This window comes from Oncorhynchus tshawytscha, unplaced genomic scaffold (assembly GCF_018296145.1).
Source record: "Oncorhynchus tshawytscha isolate Ot180627B unplaced genomic scaffold, Otsh_v2.0 Un_contig_2687_pilon_pilon, whole genome shotgun sequence".
In the NCBI taxonomy this organism is placed as follows: domain Eukaryota; kingdom Metazoa; phylum Chordata; class Actinopteri; order Salmoniformes; family Salmonidae; genus Oncorhynchus; species Oncorhynchus tshawytscha.
The window spans coordinates 50,907-72,329 of NW_024609155.1; the positions used below are offsets into that span (position 1 = coordinate 50,907).

The 21,423-nt window shown below is 42.1% G+C and overlaps 1 protein-coding gene across 1 annotated transcript; it reads left to right on the forward strand.

The window, feature by feature from the left end:
- Window positions 1-873: 873 nt before the first annotated feature.
- Window positions 874-20,696, forward strand: LOC121844347 (nucleoside diphosphate-linked moiety X motif 19-like). The gene is made up of 3 exons (XM_042314372.1): window positions 874-1,794; window positions 2,739-2,946; window positions 20,034-20,696. The coding sequence occupies exons 1-3, from the start codon at window positions 1,003-1,005 to the stop codon at window positions 20,252-20,254; spliced, it is 1,221 nt and encodes a 406-aa protein (XP_042170306.1). The 5' UTR covers window positions 874-1,002; the 3' UTR covers window positions 20,255-20,696.
- Window positions 20,697-21,423: the final 727 nt, after the last annotated feature.

Consider the following 21,423-nt stretch of genomic DNA (forward strand, 5'->3'; position numbering starts at 1 on the left):
ATCTCAAATCACACCCTATGCCCTGGGGAACGGGGCACCATCTCAAATCACACCCTATGCCCTGGGGAACGGGGCACCATCTCAAATCACACCCTATGCCCTAGGGAACGGGCACCATCTCAAATCACACCCTATGCCCTAGGGAACGGGCGCCATTGGTCTGTGTCTCAAATCACACCCTATGCCCTAGGGAACGGGGCACCATCTCAAATCACACCCTATGCCCTAGGGAACGGGGCGCCATTGGAGACGCTGGCATTATGCTGTTCTTGTACATTACTAGAGAGAATTTAAGAGACCAAAATGATGTCATATTTTTTTGCTTTTTATTTGTCCTCGACATTGTAAAAAATTCCTCATGTTTGCGCTGTTCAAGCACTTGTATATAATCTATGTCTAAGGTTTAAATTGTATTTGACACGTTAAAAGACATATTTGTCCCTTGTTGTCTTCTATCTCGTCCACCAGCTGCCAGTTGAACCTGGGGACACGGTTCATCTTATACTGCCTACTGTGTGATGTATTCGTGTCACTCTAAACTGAATGTAGATTTGATACTATTGAATTCAACAGTTTCAAAACCTCTTCTCTTCTCGGAGTTGAACAGTAGATAGGGAGTTGTTGTGTTTGTGAATAAAACAGTTTACCCTTCAATTGTAATTTAATCCCAAAAATCAATTCATTTGTCATCTTATGAAAAGTTTAAAGTATCTCTTTGCCAAAAAAATACTCACCACAAACATCAATCACTTTCCTGAACTCGAACTTTCACCCACTTTAATCAGCATCATGACCTGCATTGATAGAGGCTATGGTAAGATCAGACATCCACAACAGTAGGTGGCGTAGTAACAGAAGACACCGGAAACACGGTTCTTCTTCTCCGCCCTTGACCTTCCTGCTCGTATGACGACACATCAACACAATAACATTTGACGTTGGTGTTGTGGACTTTGCTTCAGAATAACACTATTGGAAATGAGAGAATAAAACGAGCTAAAGATGAATACGGCTCTGAGACACTGGAAGGAGGCCGCGACGGTCATACTAGCTGCTGGTACGAGACATAAACTCCCTGTCGATAGTTTGACAAGGTGTGTCGATAAAGGCACCTCTGCACCTGTGATCAGTGAGCACTCCAACTTGCCTGACAGGTCAGTCTTCGACTATGAAGTGTTGTTGTTGAAACGAAGCGGTACGAGTGGTTTCATGCCGAATGCTTATGTCTTTCCCGGCGGTCTGCTGGATCCGTCAGATTTCTCAAGTGAATGGTTTGATCTTTTTCAATCTTTTCGCCGCTCACCGAATTTTGGACTGGGATTTGTGAAACAGCCGCCGGAGACGAGACCTCCCATCTTCGCCACTGACAGGAAGAAACTGGGTTCTCTCGTTCCAGGTGACGTCGCATTTAGAATCTGTGCAGTGCGGGAAACGTTCGAGGAGTCCGGTGTACTTCTAGTCGTGTCAAAAGGGGAAGAGAGTACTTTATTTAACAGCATCGAGAACAACCGATACAGTCAACCCGAATTAACCAGAATAACTGATCTCTGTGACATGAGTGAATTGGCTAAATGGAGAGTACTGGTAAACGAGAAGCCTTCTAACTTCATCAGAATGTGTAGGGAGCTGGAGTGTCTACCTAACATCTGGGCTCTGCATGAATGGGGTAACTGGCTGACCCCTACTGGTGTGTACGGGAAACAGAGGAGGTACGACACGGCCTTCTACATGTGCTGCTTGCAAGAAACACCACCTCACACCCTACAAGACGAGAAGGAAATTGTGCACTTTAAGGTGATACCATAGCTTAGTAGGGTGGAAGTGTATTGATTTGATTTGATTTGATTTGTATTGTATTGTTGTGTTCAAAGGTTTAAGTGACTCTATATATTATAACTGTTCATTTGATCTTAGTCCAACCTAAACCCCTCTCTCTCCTCCCCTCTCCCTCTCTCTCTCCTTCTCTCTCTCTCTCCTTCTCTCTCCTTCTCTCTCTCTCTCCTTCTCTCTCCCTCTCTTCTCTCCTCTCCTCTCTCTCTCCTCCCTCTCCCTCTCTCTCCTCCCTCTCCCTCTCTCCCTCTCTCTCTCCTCCCCTCTCTCTCCTCCCCCTCTCTCCTCCATTCTCCCTCTCTCTCATTCCCTTTCTCTCTCCTCCCCTCTCTCTCTCCTCCCCTCTCCCTCTCTTCTCCCCTTTCTCTCTCCTCCCCCTCTCTCTCTCCTCCCCTCTCTCTCTCCTCCCCTCTCTCTCCTCCATTCTCCCTCTCTCTCATTCCCTTTCTCTCTCCTCCCCTCCCTCTCTCTCTCTCCTCCCCTCTCCCTCTCTCTCTCTCTCCTCCCCTCTCTCCTCCCCTCTCTCCTCCCCTCTCTCCTCCCCTCTCTCCTCCCCTCTCTCTCCTCCCCTCTCCCTCTCTCCCTCTCTCTCTCCTCCCCCTCTCTCTCTCCTCCCCCCTCTCCTCCTCCCCTCTCTCTCCTCCCCTCTCTCTCCTCCATTCTCCCTCTCTCTCATTCCCTTTCTCTCTCCTCCCCTCTCCCTCTCTCTCCTCCCCTCTCTTCTCCCCTTTCTCTCTCCTCCCCTCTCTCTCTCCTCCCCTCTCTCTCCTCCATTCTCCCTCTCTCTCATTCCCTTCTCTCTCTCTCCCCTCCTCTCCTCCCCTTCCCTCTCTCTCTCTCTCCTCCCCTCTCTCTCTCTTCTCCCCTCTCCCTCTCCTCCCCTCACCCTCCCGTCTCCCCTCTCTCAGTGGTCCACCCCCCCAGAGATCCTCCACAGTTACCAGGCCAGAGAGATGTGGATTGCCCCTCCACAGTTCTATGATCTCAGCCGTATGTGCCGGTTCCCCTCCCTGCAGAACCTCCACAGCTTCTCCAGACAGAGAGCTTCAGAGGGCTGTGAACAGTGGCTCCCTGTCCGCATGGTGTCAGACAGCTACTACATATCACTCCTCCCAGGTTAGAGTTTATATGAAGGGTCTGATTACTACATATCACTCCTCCCAGGTTAGAGTTTATATGAAGGGTCTGATTACTACATATCACTCCTCCCAGGTTAGAGTTTATATGAAGGGTCTGATTACTACATATCACTCCTCCCAGGTTCGAGTTTATATGAAGGGTCTGATTACTACATATCACTCCTCCCAGGTTAGAGTTTACATGAAGGGTCTGATTACTACATATCACTCCTCCCAGGTTAGAGTTTATATGAAGGACCTGATTACTACATATCACTCCTCCCAGGTTAGAGTTTATATTTACATGAAGGGCCTGATTACTACATATCACTCCTCCCAGGTTAGAGTTTATATTTACATGAAGGGTCTGATTACTACATATCACTCCTCCCAGGTTAGAGTTTATATTTACATGAAGGGCCTGATTACTACATATCACTCCTCCCAGGTTAGAGTTTACATGAAGGGTCTGGTTACTACATATCACTCCTCCCAGGTTAGAGTTTATATTTATATGAAGGGTCTGGTTACTACATATCACTCCTCCCAGGTTAGAGTTTATATGAAGGGTCTGGTTACTACATATCACTCCTCCCAGGTTAGAGTTTATATGAAGGGTCTGGTTACTACATATCACTCCTCCCAGGTTAGAGTTTATATTTATATGAAGGGTCTGATTACTACATATCACTCCTCCCAGGTTAGAGTTTATATTTATATGAAGGGTCTGGTTACTACATATCACTCCTCCCAGGTTAGAGTTTATATTTATATGAAGGGTCTGATTACTACATATCACTCCTCCCAGGTTAGAGTTTATATTTATATGAAGGGTCTGATTACTACATATCACTCCTCCCAGGTTAGAGTTTATATTTATATGAAGGGTCTGGTTACTACATATCACTCCTCCCAGGTTAGAGTTTATATTTATATGAAGGGTCTGATTACTACATATCACTCCTCCCAGGTTAGAGTTTATATTTATATGAAGGGTCTGATTACTACATATCACTCCTCCCAGGTTAGAGTTTATATTTATATGAAGGGTCTGATTACTACATATCACTCCTCCCAGGTTAGAGTTTATATTTATATGAAGGGTCTGGTTACTACATATCACTCCTCCCAGGTTAGAGTTTATATTTATATGAAGGGTCTGATTACTACATATCACTCCTCCCAGGTTAGAGTTTATATTTATATGAAGGGTCTGGTTACTACATATCACTCCTCCCAGGTTAGAGTTTATATGAAGGGTCTGGTTACTACATATCACTCCTCCCAGGTTAGAGTTTATATTTATATGAAGGGTCTGATTACTACATATCACTCCTCCCAGGTTAGAGTTTACATGAAGGGTCTGGTTACTACATATCACTCCTCCCAGGTTAGAGTTTATATGAAGGGTCTGGTTACTACATATCACTCCTCCCAGGTTAGAGTTTATATGAAGGGTCTGATTACTACATATCACTCCTCCCAGGTTAGAGTTTATATGAAGGGTCTGATTACTACATATCGCTCCTCCCAGGTTAGAGTTTATATGAAGGGTCTGGTTACTACATATCACTCCTCCCAGGTTAGAGTTTATATGAAGGGTCTGATTACTACATATCACTCCTCCCAGGTTAGAGTTTACATGAAGGGTCTGGTTACTACATATCACTCCTCCCAGGTTAGAGTTTATATGAAGGGTCTGGTTACTACATATCACTCCTCCCAGGTTAGAGTTTACATGAAGGGTCTGATTACTACATATCCTCCTCCCAGGTTAGAGTTTATATTTACATGAAGGGTCTGGTTACTACATATCACTCCTCCCAGGTTAGAGTTTATATTTACATGAAGGGTCTGGTTACTACATATCACTCCTCCCAGGTTAGAGTTTACATGAAGGGTCTGATTACTACATATCACTCCTCCCAGGTTAGAGTTTATATGAAGGGTCTGATTACTACATATCACTCCTCCCAGGTTAGAGTTTATATGAAGGGTCTGATTACTACATATCACTCCTCCCAGGTTAGAGTTTATATGAAGGGTCTGATTACTACATATCACTCCTCCCAGGTTAGAGTTTATATGAAGGGTCTGATTACTACATATCACTCCTCCCAGGTTAGAGTTTATATGAAGGGTCTGATTACTACATATCACTCCTCCCAGGTTCGAGTTTATATGAAGGGTCTGATTACTACATATCACTCCTCCCAGGTTAGAGTTTACATGAAGGGTCTGATTACTACATATCACTCCTCCCAGGTTAGAGTTTATATGAAGGACCTGATTACTACATATCACTCCTCCCAGGTTAGAGTTTATATTTACATGAAGGGCCTGATTACTACATATCACTCCTCCCAGGTTAGAGTTTATATTTACATGAAGGGTCTGATTACTACATATCACTCCTCCCAGGTTAGAGTTTATATTTACATGAAGGGCCTGATTACTACATATCACTCCTCCCAGGTTAGAGTTTATATGAAGGGTCTGATTACTACATATCACTCCTCCCAGGTTAGAGTTTACATGAAGGGTCTGGTTACTACATATCACTCCTCCCAGGTTAGAGTTTATATTTACATGAAGGGTCTGGTTACTACATATCACTCCTCCCAGGTTAGAGTTTATATTTACATGAAGGGTCTGATTACTACATATCACTCCTCCCAGGTTAGAGTTTATATTTACATGAAGGGTCTGGTTACTACATATCACTCCTCCCAGGTTAGAGTTTATATTTACATGAAGGGTCTGGTTACTACATATCACTCCTCCCAGGTTAGAGTTTATATGAAGGGTCTGATTACTACATATCACTCCTCCCAGGTTAGAGTTTATATGAAGGGTCTGGTTACTACATATCACTCCTCCCAGGTTAGAGTTTATATGAAGGGTCTGATTACTACATATCACTCCTCCCAGGTTAGAGTTTATATGAAGGGTCTGATTACTACATATCACTCCTCCCAGGTTAGAGTTTATATGAAGGGTCTGATTACTACATATCACTCCTCCCAGGTTAGAGTTTATATGAAGGGCCTGATTACTTCATATCACTCCTCCCAGGTTAGAGTTTATATGAAGGGTCTGATTACTACATATCACTCCTCCCAGGTTAGAGTTTATATGAAGGGTCTGGTTACTACATATCACTCCTCCCAGGTTAGAGTTTACATGAAGGGTCTGATTACTACATATCACTCCTCCCAGGTTAGAGTTTATATTTACATGAAGGGTCTGGTTACTACATATCACTCCTCCCAGGTTAGAGTTTACATGAAGGGTCTGATTACTACATATCACTCCTCCCAGGTTAGAGTTTATATTTACATGAAGGGCCTGATTACTACATATCACTCATCCCAGGTTAGAGTTTATATTTACATGAAGGGTCTGATTACTACATATCACTCCTCCCAGGTTAGAGTTTATATTTACATGAAGGGTCTGATTACTACATATCACTCCTCCCAGGTTAGAGTTTATATGAAGGGTCTGGTTACTACATATCACTCCTCCCAGGTTAGAGTTTACATGAAGGGTCTGATTACTACATATCACTCCTCCCAGGTTAGAGTTTATATTTACATGAAGGGTCTGGTTACTACATATCACTCCTCCCAGGTTAGAGTTTACATGAAGGGTCTGATTACTACATATCACTCCTCCCAGGTTAGAGTTTATATTTACATGAAGGGCCTGATTACTACATATCACTCCTCCCAGGTTAGAGTTTATATTTACATGAAGGGTCTGATTACTACATATCACTCCTCCCAGGTTAGAGTTTATATTTACATGAAGGGTCTGATTACTACATATCACTCCTCCCAGGTTAGAGTTTATATGAAGGGCCTGATTACTACATATCACTCCTCCCAGGTTAGAGTTTACATGAAGGGTCTGATTACTACATATCACTCCTCCCAGGTTAGAGTTTACATGAAGGGTCTGATTACTACATATCACTCCTCCCAGGTTAGAGTTTATATGAAGGGCCTGATTACTACATATCACTCCTCCCAGGTTAGAGTTTATATTTACATGAAGGGTCTGATTACTACATATCACTCCTCCCAGGTTAGAGTTTATATGAAGGGCCTGATTACTACATATCACTCCTCCCAGGTTAGAGTTTACATGAAGGGTCTGATTACTACATATCACTCCTCCCAGGTTAGAGTTTATATGAAGGGCCTGATTACTACATATCACTCCTCCCAGGTTAGAGTTTATATGAAGGGTCTGATTACTACATATCACTCCTCCCAGGTTAGAGTTTATATGAAGGGCCTGATTACTACATATCACTCCTCCCAGGTTAGAGTTTATATGAAGGGCCTGATTACTACATATCACTCCTCCAGGTTAGAGTTTACATGAAGGGTCTGGTTACTACATATCACTCCTCCCAGGTTAGAGTTTATATTTACATGAAGGGTCTGATTACTACATATCACTCCTCCCAGGTTAGAGTTTATATGAAGGGTCTGGTTACTACATATCACTCCTCCCAGGTTAGAGTTTATATGAAGGGCCTGATTACTACATATCACTCCTCCCAGGTTAGAGTAAACATGAAGGGTCTGATTACTACATATCACTCCTCCCAGGTTAGAGTTTATATGAAGGGCCTGATTACTACATATCACTCCTCCCAGGTTAGAGTTTATATGAAGGGCCTGATTACTACATATCACTCCTCCCAGGTTAGAGTTTATATGAAGGGTCTGGTTACTACATATCACTCCTCCCAGGTTAGAGTTTATATGAAGGGTCTGGTTACGACATATCACTCCTCCCAGGTTAGAGTGTATATGAAGGGCCTGATTACTACATATCACTCCTCCCAGGTTAGAGTTTACATGAAGGGTCTGATTACTACATATCACTCCTCCCAGGTTAGAGTTTATATGAAGGACCTGATTACTACATATCACTCCTCCCAGGTTAGAGTTTATATTTACATGAAGGGCCTGATTACTACATATCACTCCTCCCAGGTTAGAGTTTATATTTACATGAAGGGTCTGATTACTACATATCACTCCTCCCAGGTTAGAGTTTATATTTACATGAAGGGCCTGATTACTACATATCACTCCTCCCAGGTTAGAGTTTACATGAAGGGTCTGGTTACTACATATCACTCCTCCCAGGTTAGAGTTTATATTTATATGAAGGGTCTGGTTACTACATATCACTCCTCCCAGGTTAGAGTTTATATGAAGGGTCTGGTTACTACATATCACTCCTCCCAGGTTAGAGTTTATATGAAGGGTCTGGTTACTACATATCACTCCTCCCAGGTTAGAGTTTATATGAAGGGTCTGGTTACTACATATCACTCCTCCCAGGTTAGAGTTTATATTTATATGAAGGGTCTGATTACTACATATCACTCCTCCCAGGTTAGAGTTTATATTTATATGAAGGGTCTGGTTACTACATATCACTCCTCCCAGGTTAGAGTTTATATTTATATGAAGGGTCTGATTACTACATATCACTCCTCCCAGGTTAGAGTTTATATTTATATGAAGGGTCTGATTACTACATATCACTCCTCCCAGGTTAGAGTTTATATTTATATGAAGGGTCTGGTTACTACATATCACTCCTCCCAGGTTAGAGTTTATATTTATATGAAGGGTCTGATTACTACATATCACTCCTCCCAGGTTAGAGTTTATATTTATATGAAGGGTCTGATTACTACATATCACTCCTCCCAGGTTAGAGTTTATATTTATATGAAGGGTCTGATTACTACATATCACTCCTCCCAGGTTAGAGTTTATATTTATATGAAGGGTCTGGTTACTACATATCACTCCTCCCAGGTTAGAGTTTATATTTATATGAAGGGTCTGATTACTACATATCACTCCTCCCAGGTTAGAGTTTATATTTATATGAAGGGTCTGGTTACTACATATCACTCCTCCCAGGTTAGAGTTTATATGAAGGGTCTGGTTACTACATATCACTCCTCCCAGGTTAGAGTTTATATTTATATGAAGGGTCTGATTACTACATATCACTCCTCCCAGGTTAGAGTTTACATGAAGGGTCTGGTTACTACATATCACTCCTCCCAGGTTAGAGTTTATATGAAGGGTCTGGTTACTACATATCACTCCTCCCAGGTTAGAGTTTATATGAAGGGTCTGATTACTACATATCACTCCTCCCAGGTTAGAGTTTATATGAAGGGTCTGATTACTACATATCACTCCTCCCAGGTTAGAGTTTATATGAAGGGTCTGGTTACTACATATCACTCCTCCCAGGTTAGAGTTTATATGAAGGGTCTGATTACTACATATCACTCCTCCCAGGTTAGAGTTTACATGAAGGGTCTGGTTACTACATATCACTCCTCCCAGGTTAGAGTTTATATGAAGGGTCTGGTTACTACATATCACTCCTCCCAGGTTAGAGTTTACATGAAGGGTCTGATTACTACATATCACTCCTCCCAGGTTAGAGTTTATATTTACATGAAGGGTCTGGTTACTACATATCACTCCTCCCAGGTTAGAGTTTATATTTACATGAAGGGTCTGGTTACTACATATCACTCCTCCCAGGTTAGAGTTTACATGAAGGGTCTGATTACTACATATCACTCCTCCCAGGTTAGAGTTTATATGAAGGGTCTGATTACTACATATCACTCCTCCCAGGTTAGAGTTTATATGAAGGGTCTGATTACTACATATCACTCCTCCCAGGTTAGAGTTTATATGAAGGGTCTGATTACTACATATCACTCCTCCCAGGTTAGAGTTTATATGAAGGGTCTGATTACTACATATCACTCCTCCCAGGTTAGAGTTTATATGAAGGGTCTGATTACTACATATCACTCCTCCCAGGTTCGAGTTTATATGAAGGGTCTGATTACTACATATCACTCCTCCCAGGTTAGAGTTTACATGAAGGGTCTGATTACTACATATCACTCCTCCCAGGTTAGAGTTTATATGAAGGACCTGATTACTACATATCACTCCTCCCAGGTTAGAGTTTATATTTACATGAAGGGCCTGATTACTACATATCACTCCTCCCAGGTTAGAGTTTATATTTACATGAAGGGTCTGATTACTACATATCACTCCTCCCAGGTTAGAGTTTATATTTACATGAAGGGCCTGATTACTACATATCACTCCTCCCAGGTTAGAGTTTATATGAAGGGTCTGATTACTACATATCACTCCTCCCAGGTTAGAGTTTACATGAAGGGTCTGGTTACTACATATCACTCCTCCCAGGTTAGAGTTTATATTTACATGAAGGGTCTGGTTACTACATATCACTCCTCCCAGGTTAGAGTTTATATTTACATGAAGGGTCTGGTTACTACATATCACTCCTCCCAGGTTAGAGTTTATATGAAGGGTCTGATTACTACATATCACTCCTCCCAGGTTAGAGTTTATATGAAGGGTCTGGTTACTACATATCACTCCTCCCAGGTTAGAGTTTATATGAAGGGTCTGATTACTACATATCACTCCTCCCAGGTTAGAGTTTATATGAAGGGTCTGATTACTACATATCACTCCTCCCAGGTTAGAGTTTATATGAAGGGTCTGATTACTACATATCACTCCTCCCAGGTTAGAGTTTATATGAAGGGCCTGATTACTTCATATCACTCCTCCCAGGTTAGAGTTTATATGAAGGTTCTGATTACTACATATCACTCCTCCCAGGTTAGAGTTTATATGAAGGGTCTGGTTACTACATATCACTCCTCCCAGGTTAGAGTTTACATGAAGGGTCTGATTACTACATATCACTCCTCCCAGGTTAGAGTTTATATTTACATGAAGGGTCTGGTTACTACATATCACTCCTCCCAGGTTAGAGTTTACATGAAGGGTCTGATTACTACATATCACTCCTCCCAGGTTAGAGTTTATATTTACATGAAGGGCCTGATTACTACATATCACTCCTCCCAGGTTAGAGTTTATATTTACATGAAGGGTCTGATTACTACATATCACTCCTCCCAGGTTAGAGTTTATATTTACATGAAGGGTCTGATTACTACATATCACTCCTCCCAGGTTAGAGTTTATATGAAGGGTCTGTTTACTACATATCACTCCTCCCAGGTTAGAGTTTACATGAAGGGTCTGATTACTACATATCACTCCTCCCAGGTTAGAGTTTATATTTACATGAAGGGTCTGGTTACTACATATCACTCCTCCCAGGTTAGAGTTTACATGAAGGGTCTGATTACTACATATCACTCCTCCCAGGTTAGAGTTTATATTTACATGAAGGGTCTGATTACTACATATCACTCCTCCCAGGTTAGAGTTTATATTTACATGAAGGGTCTGATTACTACATATCACTCCTCCCAGGTTAGAGTTTATATTTACATGAAGGGTCTGATTACTACATATCACTCCTCCCAGGTTAGAGTTTATATGAAGGGCCTGATTACTACATATCACTCCTCCCAGGTTAGAGTTTATATTTACATGAAGGGTCTGATTACTACATATCACTCCTCCCAGGTTAGAGTTTATATTTACATGAAGGGTCTGATTACTACATATCACTCCTCCCAGGTTAGAGTTTATATTTACATGAAGGGTCTGATTACTACATATCACTCCTCCCAGGTTAGAGTTTATATTTACATGAAGGGTCTGATTACTACATATCACTCCTCCCAGGTTAGAGTTTATATTTACATGAAGGGTCTGATTACTACATATCACTCCTCCCAGGTTAGAGTTTATATGAAGGGCCTGATTACTACATATCACTCCTCCCAGGTTAGAGTTTATATGAAGGGTCTGGTTACTACATATCACTCCTCCCAGGTTAGAGTTTACATGAAGGGTCTGGTTACTACATATCACTCCTCCCAGGTTAGAGTTTATATGAAGGGTCTGGTTACTACATATCACTCCTCCCAGGTTAGAGTTTATATTTACATGAAGGGTCTGATTACTACATATCACTCCTCCCAGGTTAGAGTTTATATGAAGGGCCTGATTACTACATATCACTCCTCCCAGGTTAGAGTTTACATGAAGGGTCTGATTACTACATATCACTCCTCCCAGGTTAGAGTTTATATGAAGGGCCTGATTACTACATATCACTCCTCCCAGGTTAGAGTTTACATGAAGGGTCTGATTACTACATATCACTCCTCCCAGGTTAGAGTTTATATGAAGGGTCTGATTACTACATATCACTCCTCCCAGGTTAGAGTTTATATTTATATGAAGGGCCTGATTACTACATATCACTCCTCCAGGTTAGAGTTTACATGAAGGGTCTGGTTACTACATATCACTCCTCCCAGGTTAGAGTTTATATTTACATGAAGGGTCTGATTACTACATATCACTCCTCCCAGGTTAGAGTTTATATGAAGGTTCTGATTACTACATATCACTCCTCCCAGGTTAGAGTTTATATTTATATGAAGGGCCTGATTACTACATATCACTCCTCCCAGGTTAGAGTTTATATTTATATGAAGGGCCTGATTACTACATATCACTCCTCCAGGTTAGAGTTTACATGAAGGGTCTGGTTACTACATATCACTCCTCCAGGTTAGAGTAAACATGAAGGGTCTGGTTACTACATATCACTCCTCCAGGTTAGAGTTTACATGAAGGGTCTGGTTACTACATATCACTCCTCCCAGGTTAGAGTAAACATGAAGGGTCTGATTACTACATATCACTCCTCCCAGGTTAGAGTTTACATGAAGGGTCTGATTACTACATATCACTCCTCCTAGGTTAGAGTTTATATGAAGGGTCTGGTTACTACATATCACTCCTCCCAGGTTAGAGTTTATATGAAGGGTCTGGTTACTACATATCACTCCTCCCAGGTTAGAGTTTATATGAAGGGTCTGGTTACTACATATCACTCCTCCCAGGTTAGAGTTTACATGAAGGGTCTGGTTACTACATATCACTCCTCCCAGGTTAGAGTTTATATGAAGGGTCTGATTACTACATATCACTCCTCCCAGGTTAGAGTTTATATGAAGGGTCTGGTTACTACATATCACTCCTCCCAGGTTAGAGTTTATATGAAGGGTCTGGTTACTACATATCACTCCTCCCAGGTTAGAGTTTATATTTACATGAAGGGTCTGATTACTACATATCACTCCTCCCAGGTTAGAGTTTATATGAAGGGTCTGGTTACTACATATCACTCCTCCCAGGTTAGAGTTTATATGAAGGGTCTGGTTACTACATATCACTCCTCCCAGGTTAGAGTTTATATTTATATGAAGGGCCTGATTACTACATATCACTCCTCCAGGTTAGAGTTTACATGAAGGGTCTGGTTACTACATATCACTCCTCCCAGGTTAGAGTTTATATTTACATGAAGGGTCTGATTACTACATATCACTCCTCCCAGGTTAGAGTTTATATGAAGGGTCTGATTACTACATATCACTCCTCCCAGGTTAGAGTTTATATTTATATGAAGGGCCTGATTACTACATATCACTCCTCCCAGGTTAGAGTTTATATTTATATGAAGGGCCTGATTACTACATATCACTCCTCCAGGTTAGAGTTTACATGAAGGGTCTGGTTACTACATATCACTCCTCCCAGGTTAGAGTTTACATGAAGGGTCTGATTACTACATATCACTCCTCCCAGGTTAGAGTTTATATGAAGGGTCTGGTTACTACATATCACTCCTCCCAGGTTAGAGTAAACATGAAGGGTCTGATTACTACATATCACTCCTCCCAGGTTAGAGTTTATATGAAGGGTCTGATTACTACATATCACTCCTCCCAGGTTAGAGTTTATATGAAGGGTCTGGTTACTACATATCACTCCTCCCAGGTTAGAGTTTATATGAAGGGTCTGGTTACTACATATCACTCCTCCCAGGTTAGAGTTTACATGAAGGGTCTGGTTACTACATATCACTCCTCCCAGGTTAGAGTTTATATTTACATGAAGGGTCTGATTACTACATATCACTCCTCCCAGGTTAGAGTTTATATGAAGGGTCTGGTTACTACATATCACTCCTCCCAGGTTAGAGTTTATATGAAGGGCCTGATTACTACATATCACTCCTCCCAGGTTAGAGTAAACATGAAGGGTCTGATTACTACATATCACTCCTCCCAGGTTAGAGTTTATATGAAGGGTCTGATTACTACATATCACTCCTCCCAGGTTAGAGTTTATATGAAGGGTCTGGTTACTACATATCACTCCTCCCAGGTTAGAGTTTATATTTACATGAAGGGTCTGATTACTACATATCACTCCTCCCAGGTTAGAGTTTACATGAAGGGTCTGATTACTACATATCACTCCTCCCAGGTTAGAGTTTATATGAAGGGTCTGGTTACTACATATCACTCCTCCCAGGTTAGAGTTTATATGAAGGGTCTGGTTACTACATATCACTCCTCCCAGGTTAGAGTTTATATGAAGGGTCTGGTTACTACATATCACTCCTCCCAGGTTAGAGTTTATATGAAGGGTCTGGTTACTACATATCACTCCTCCTAGGTTAGAGTTTATATGAAGGGTCTGGTTACTACATATCACTCCTCCCAGGTTAGAGTTTATATGAAGGGTCTGGTTACTACATATCACTCCTCCCAGGTTAGAGTTTACATGAAGGGTCTGGTTACTACATATCACTCCTCCCAGGTTAGAGTTTATATGAAGGGTCTGATTACTACATATCACTCCTCCCAGGTTAGAGTTTATATGAAGGGCCTGATTACTACATATCACTCCTCCCAGGTTAGAGTTTATATTTACATGAAGGGTCTGATTACTACATATCACTCCTCCCAGGTTAGAGTTTATATTTACATGAAGGGTCTGATTACTACATATCACTCCTCCCAGGTTAGAGTTTATATTTACATGAAGGGTCTGATTACTACATATCACTCCTCCCAGGTTAGAGTTTATATTTACATGAAGGGTCTGATTACTACATATCACTCCTCCCAGGTTAGAGTTTATATGAAGGGCCTGATTACTACATATCACTCCTCCCAGGTTAGAGTTTACATGAAGGGTCTGATTACTACATATCACTCCTCCCAGGTTAGAGTTTACATGAAGGGTCTGATTACTACATATCACTCCTCCCAGGTTAGAGTTTATATGAAGGGCCTGATTACTACATATCACTCCTCCCAGGTTAGAGTTTATATTTACATGAAGGGTCTGATTACTACATATCACTCCTCCCAGGTTAGAGTTTATATGAAGGGCCTGATTACTACATATCACTCCTCCCAGGTTAGAGTTTACATGAAGGGTCTGATTACTACATATCACTCCTCCCAGGTTAGAGTTTATATGAAGGGTCTGATTACTACATATCACTCCTCCCAGGTTAGAGTTTATATTTATATGAAGGGCCTGATTACTACATATCACTCCTCCAGGTTAGAGTTTACATGAAGGGTCTGGTTACTACATATCACTCCTCCCAGGTTAGAGTTTATATTTACATGAAGGGTCTGATTACTACATATCACTCCTCCCAGGTTAGAGTTTATATGAAGGGTCTGATTACTACATATCACTCCTCCCAGGTTAGAGTTTATATTTATATGAAGGGCCTGATTACTACATATCACTCCTCCCAGGTTAGAGTTTATATTTATATGAAGGGCCTGATTACTACATATCACTCCTCCAGGTTAGAGTTTACATGAAGGGTCTGGTTACTACATATCACTCCTCCCAGGTTAGAGTTTACATGAAGGGTCTGATTACTACATATCACTCCTCCCAGGTTAGAGTTTATATGAAGGGTCTGGTTACTACATATCACTCCTCCCAGGTTAGAGTTTATATTTATATGAAGGGTCTGGTTACTACATATCACTCCTCCCAGGTTAGAGTTTACATGAAGGGTCTGGTTACTACATATCACTCCTCCCAGGTTAGAGTTTATATGAAGGGCCTGATTACTACATATCATTCCTCCCAGGTTAGAGTTTATATTTATATGAAGGGTCTGGTTACTACATATCACTCCTCCCAGGTTAGAGTTTATATGAAGGGCCTGATTACTACATATCACTCCTCCCAGGTTAGAGTTTATATTTATATGAAGGGTCTGGTTACTACATATCACTCCTCCCAGGTTAGAGTAAACATGAAGGGTCTGGTTACTACATATCACTCCTCCCAGGTTAGAGTTTATATTTATATGAAGGGTCTGGTTACTACATATCACTCCTCCCAGGTTAGAGTAAACATGAAGGGTCTGATTACTACATATCACTCCTCCCAGGTTAGAGTTTATATGAAGGGTCTGGTTACTACATATCACTCCTCCCAGGTTAGAGTTTATATGAAGGGTCTGATTACTACATATCACTCCTCCCAGGTTAGAGTTTATATTTATATGAAGGGTCTGGTTACTACATATCACTCCTCCCAGGTTAGAGTTTATATGAAGGGTCTGGTTACTACATATCACTCCTCCCAGGTTAGAGTTTATATGAAGGGCCTGATTACTACATATCATTCCTCCCAGGTTAGAGTTTATATTTATATGAAGGGTCTGGTTACTACATATCACTCCTCCCAGGTTAGAGTTTATATTTATATGAAGGGTCTGGTTACTACATATCACTCCTCCCAGGTTAGAGTTTATATTTATATGAAGGGTCTGGTTACTACATATCACTCCTCCCAGGTTAGAGTTTATATTTACATGAAGGGTCTGGTTACTACATATCACTCCTCCCAGGTTAGAGTAAACATGAAGGGTCTGGTTACTACATATCACTCCTCCCAGCTTAGAGTTTATATGAAGGGTCTGGTTACTACATATCACTCCTCCCAGGTTAGAGTTTATATGAAGGGTCTGGTTACTACATATCACTCCTCCCAGGTTAGAGTTTATATGAAGGGTCTGATTACTACATATCACTCCTCCCAGGTTAGAGTTTATATGAAGGGTCTGGTTACTACATATCACTCCTCCCAGGTTAGAGTTTATATGAAGGGTCTGGTTACTACATATCACTCCTCCCAGGTTAGAGTTTATATGAAGGGTCTGGTTACTACATATCACTCCTCCCAGGTTAGAGTTTATATTTACTTAATTCAGAGCATTGTCAGATTGTCCATTCGTGAATTCAGGGCCTTCCGCTCTCAGAGAGTTCAGAGCACACTGGACGCTCTGGCCGAGGAGTAGGGTTGAACCGAGCGTTCTGCCCTAACAGCAGTCAAGCCCCCGAGCTAACTGGCTATCTTTGGCTTGCTAGCATCTCCCAGACACAAATGAGAGAACAGCTCACTCTGACCATTTTACTGGCCCTGGCAGAGCTGGTCAGGCAGTTTTCATGTTATCCAGAGCATTGGTGACTGCAACTGTGCTGCTGGCAACAAATTCATTACGATTGTCTTTCTAACGTGCCCTTTATCAGTCATCTAGTGTCCTTTATCAGTCATCTAGTGTCCTTTATCAGTCATCTAGTGTCCTTTATCAGTCATCTAGTGCCCTTTATCAGTCATCTAGTGCCCTTTATCAGTCATCTAGTGTCCTTTATCAGTCATCTAGTGCCCTTTATCAGTCATCTAGTGCCCTTTATCAGTCATCTAGTGTCCTTTATCAGTCATCTAGTGCCCTTTATCAGTCATCTAGTGCCCTTTATCAGTCATCTACTGCCCTTTATCAGTCATCTAGTGCCCTTTATCAGTCATCTACTGCCCTTTATCCACGTCATCTAGTGCCCTTTATCCACGTCATCTAGTGCCCTTTATCCACGTCATCTAGTGCCCTTTATCAGTCATCTAGTGTCCTTTATCAGTCATCTAGTGCCCTTTATCAGTCATCTAGTGCCCTTTATCCACATCATCTAGTGCCCTTTATCAGTCATCTAGTGCCCTTTATCAGTTATCTAGTGCCCTTTATCCACGTCATCTAGTGCCCTTTATCCACGTCATCTAGTGCCCTTTATCCACGTCATCTAGTGCCCTTTATCCACGTCATCTAGTGCCCTTTATCAGTCATCTAGTGCCCTTTATCAGTCATCTAGTGCCCTTTATCAGTCATCTAGTGCCCTTTATCAGTCATCTAGTGCCCTTTATCAGTCATCTAGTGCCCTTTATCAGTCATCAAGTGTCCTTTATCAGTCATCTAGTGCCCTTTATCCACGTCATCTAGTGCCCTTTATCAGTCATCTAGTGTCCTTTATCAGTCATCTAGTGCCCTTTATCCATGTCATCTAGTGCCCTTTATCCACGTCATCTAGTGCCCTTTATCCACGTCATCTAGTGCCCTTTATCCACGTCATCTAGTGCCCTTTATCAGTCATCTAGTGTCCTTTATCAGTCATCTAGTGTCCTTTATCCACGTCATCTAGTGTCCTTTATCCACGTCATCTAGTGCCCTTTATCCACGTCATCTAGTGCCCTTTATCAGTCATCTAGTGTCCTTTATCAGTCATCTAGTGTCCTTTATCCACGTCATCTAGTGTCCTTTATCCACGTCATCTAGTGCCCTTTATCAGTCATCTAGTGCCCTTTATCAGTCATCTAGTGCCCTTTATCCACGTCATCTAGTGCCCTTTATCAGTCATCTAGTGTCCTTTATCAGTCATCTAGTGCCCTTTATCCATGTCATCTAGTGCCCTTTATCCACGTCATCTCGTGCCCTTTATCCACGTCATCTAGTGCCCTTTATCCACGTCATCTAGTGTCCTTTATCAGTCATCTAGTGTCCTTTATCCACGTCATCTAGTGCCCTTTATCAGTCATCTAGTGTCCTTTATCCACGTATCTAGTGCCCTTTATCCACGTCATCTAGTGCCCTTTATCAGTCATCTAGTGCCCTTTATCAGTCATCTAGTGCCCTTTATCAGTCATCAAGTGTCCTTTATCCACGTCATCTAGTGCCCTTTATCCACGTCATCTAGTGCCCTTTATCAGTCATCTAGTGCCCTTTATCAGTCATCTAGTGCCCTTTATCCACGTCATCTAGTGCCCTTTATCCACGTCATCTAGTGCCCTTTATCCACGTCATCTAGTGCCCTTTATCCACGTCATCTAGTGCCCTTTATCCACGTCATCTAGTGCCCTTTATCCACGTCATCTAGTGCCCTTTATCCACGTCATCTAGTGCCCTTTATCCACGTCATCTAGTGCCCTTTATCAGTCATCTAGTGCCCTTTATCAGTCATCTAGTGCCCTTTATCAGTCATCTAGTGCCCTTTATCCACGTCATCTAGTGCCCTTTATCCACGTCATCTTCATGGGCATGTGGGCTCTACTTCTTCAGAGAAAAGGAGATCTATAGGTTTTCATGGAGAGAGATGTGGGCTCTACTTCTTCAGAGAAAAGGAGATCTTTAGGTCTTCATGGAGAGAGATGTGGGCTCTACTTCAGAGAAAAGGAGATCTTTAGGTTTTCATGGAGAGAGATGTGGGCTCTACTTCTTCAGAGAAAAGGAGATCTTTAGGTCTTCATGGAGAGAGATGTGGGCTCTACTTCAGAGAAAAGGAGATCTTTAGGTCTTCATGAGAGAGATGTGGGCTCTACTTCTTCAGAGAAAAGGAGATCTTTAGGTCTTCATGGAGAGAGATGTGGGCTCTACTTCTTCAGAGAAAAGGAGATCTTTAGGTCTTCATGGAGAGAGATGTGGGCTCTACTTCTTCAGAGAAAAGGAGATCTTTAGGTCTTCATGGAGAGAGAGGTGGGCTCTACTTCTTCAGAGAAAAGGAGATCTTTAGGTCTTCATGGAGAGAGATGTGGGCTCTACTTCTTCAGAGAAAAGGAGATCTTTAGGTCTTTTAATTGTTGTTTTTTGTTATATTATTCTCCCGGTGAATTTAGGGGTTTTTCTTCTCATGTTGAAGTCAAAACTGTCAATCTGATTTGATATGGTTACTGGCAGATGATCGTTTTACTGTTTAACGTGTGTGTGTGTGTGTGTGTGTGTGTGTGTGTGTGTGTGTGTGTGTGTGTGTGTGTGTGTGTGTGTGTGTGTGTGTGTGTGTGTGTGTGTGTGTGTGTGTGTGTCTCCTTCTCTTACCAGGTGACGAGATGTACCCAGAGGAGGGGTCATGTCAGATGGATGTGACCCTGAAGACAGACCAGAGCCTTAATGAGCTTCATCAGGGCTGTTCGGCACTGCACCGTATCGTAGCCTTGGACCCCTACACCGCTGCTGCTGTCATCACCATCACACCCAAATACAACCAGCTGCTGCCCTTCACACGGTCCAGCCTGAGAACCGGCACCAGCAGTCAGCTCTGAGAGACGGGTTGACACTCCAATGGCACCCTATTCCCAATTACCTTTCAGCAGAGATACACAAACTACTGGTCTAAAGTAGTGCACTATATAGTGAATAGGGTCCTATAGGGCTCTGGTCTAAAGTAGTGCACTATATAGTGAATAGGGTGCTATAGGGCTCTGGTCTAAAGTAGTGCACTATGTAGGGAATAGGGTGCCATAGGGCTCTGGTCTAAAGTAGTGCACTATGTAGGGAATAGGGTGCCATAGGGCTCTGGTCTAAAGTTTGTGATGTGACCCATGTTTTGTGCTGTACAGGCCTGCTGCTAAGGTCTTGCTGCTGGTTTTGGACGGTTTAGGCCGTCATTGTAAATAAGAATTTGTTCTTAACTGACTTACCTAGTTAAACAAAGGTTAACTAAAAAATGTATTAAATTCTAGAAATGGATCTAGTTTTCAAATACCTCTCAATGTATTATTTCTGTCCATGATTGTACAGATTTATTTAATCAGTGTGTTTTGTATGAAACATTCATTAGAACTATCACACCATTAACCACTGAGTCTACAAAACATTAAGAACACCTGCCCTTTCCATGACAGACTGACCAGGTGAGTCCAGGTGAAAGTCATTTAATGTCACCTGTTAAATCCACTTTAATCAGTGTAGAGGAAGGGAAGGAGACGGGTTAAAGAAGGATTTTCAAGCCTTGACAATTGAGGCGTGTGTGTGTGTGTGTGTGTGTGTGTGTGTGCGCGCCATTCAGAGGGTTAATGGGCAAGACAAAATATTTAATGCCTTTGAACAGGGTAGTATGCCGGGCGCACCGGTTTGAGTGTGTCAAGAACTGCAAAGCTGCTGGGTTTTTCATGCTCAACAGTTTCCTGTGTGTATCAAGAATTGCCCACCACCCAAAGGACATCCAGCCGACTTGACAACTGTGGGAAGCACTGGAGTCAACATGGAGTCAACATGGAGTCAACATGGAGTCAACATGGAGTCAACATGGAGTCAACATGGAGTCAACATGGAGTCAACATGGAGTCAACATCCCTGTGGAACGCTCTTGACACAATTCCAGTCCATGCCTGACCCACTGAGGCTGTTCCGACACGTTGAGGCTGTTCTGAGGGCAGAAGGGGGTGGTGTAACTATATTAGGAAGGTGTTCTTAATGTTTTGTCACTCAG

Excerpts from the sequence above, each read along its gene's own strand:
- LOC121844347 (XM_042314372.1), top strand. The coding sequence starts at position 1,003 with ATGAATACGGCTCTGAGACACTGGAAGGAGGCCGCGACGGTCATACTA. Across the intron at positions 1,795-2,738 it reads AGGAAATTGTGCACTTTAAG|TGGTCCACCCCCCCAGAGAT; the intron begins GTGATACCATAG and ends CCCCTCTCTCAG. Across the intron at positions 2,947-20,033 it reads CTACATATCACTCCTCCCAG|GTGACGAGATGTACCCAGAG; the intron begins GTTAGAGTTTAT and ends TTCTCTTACCAG.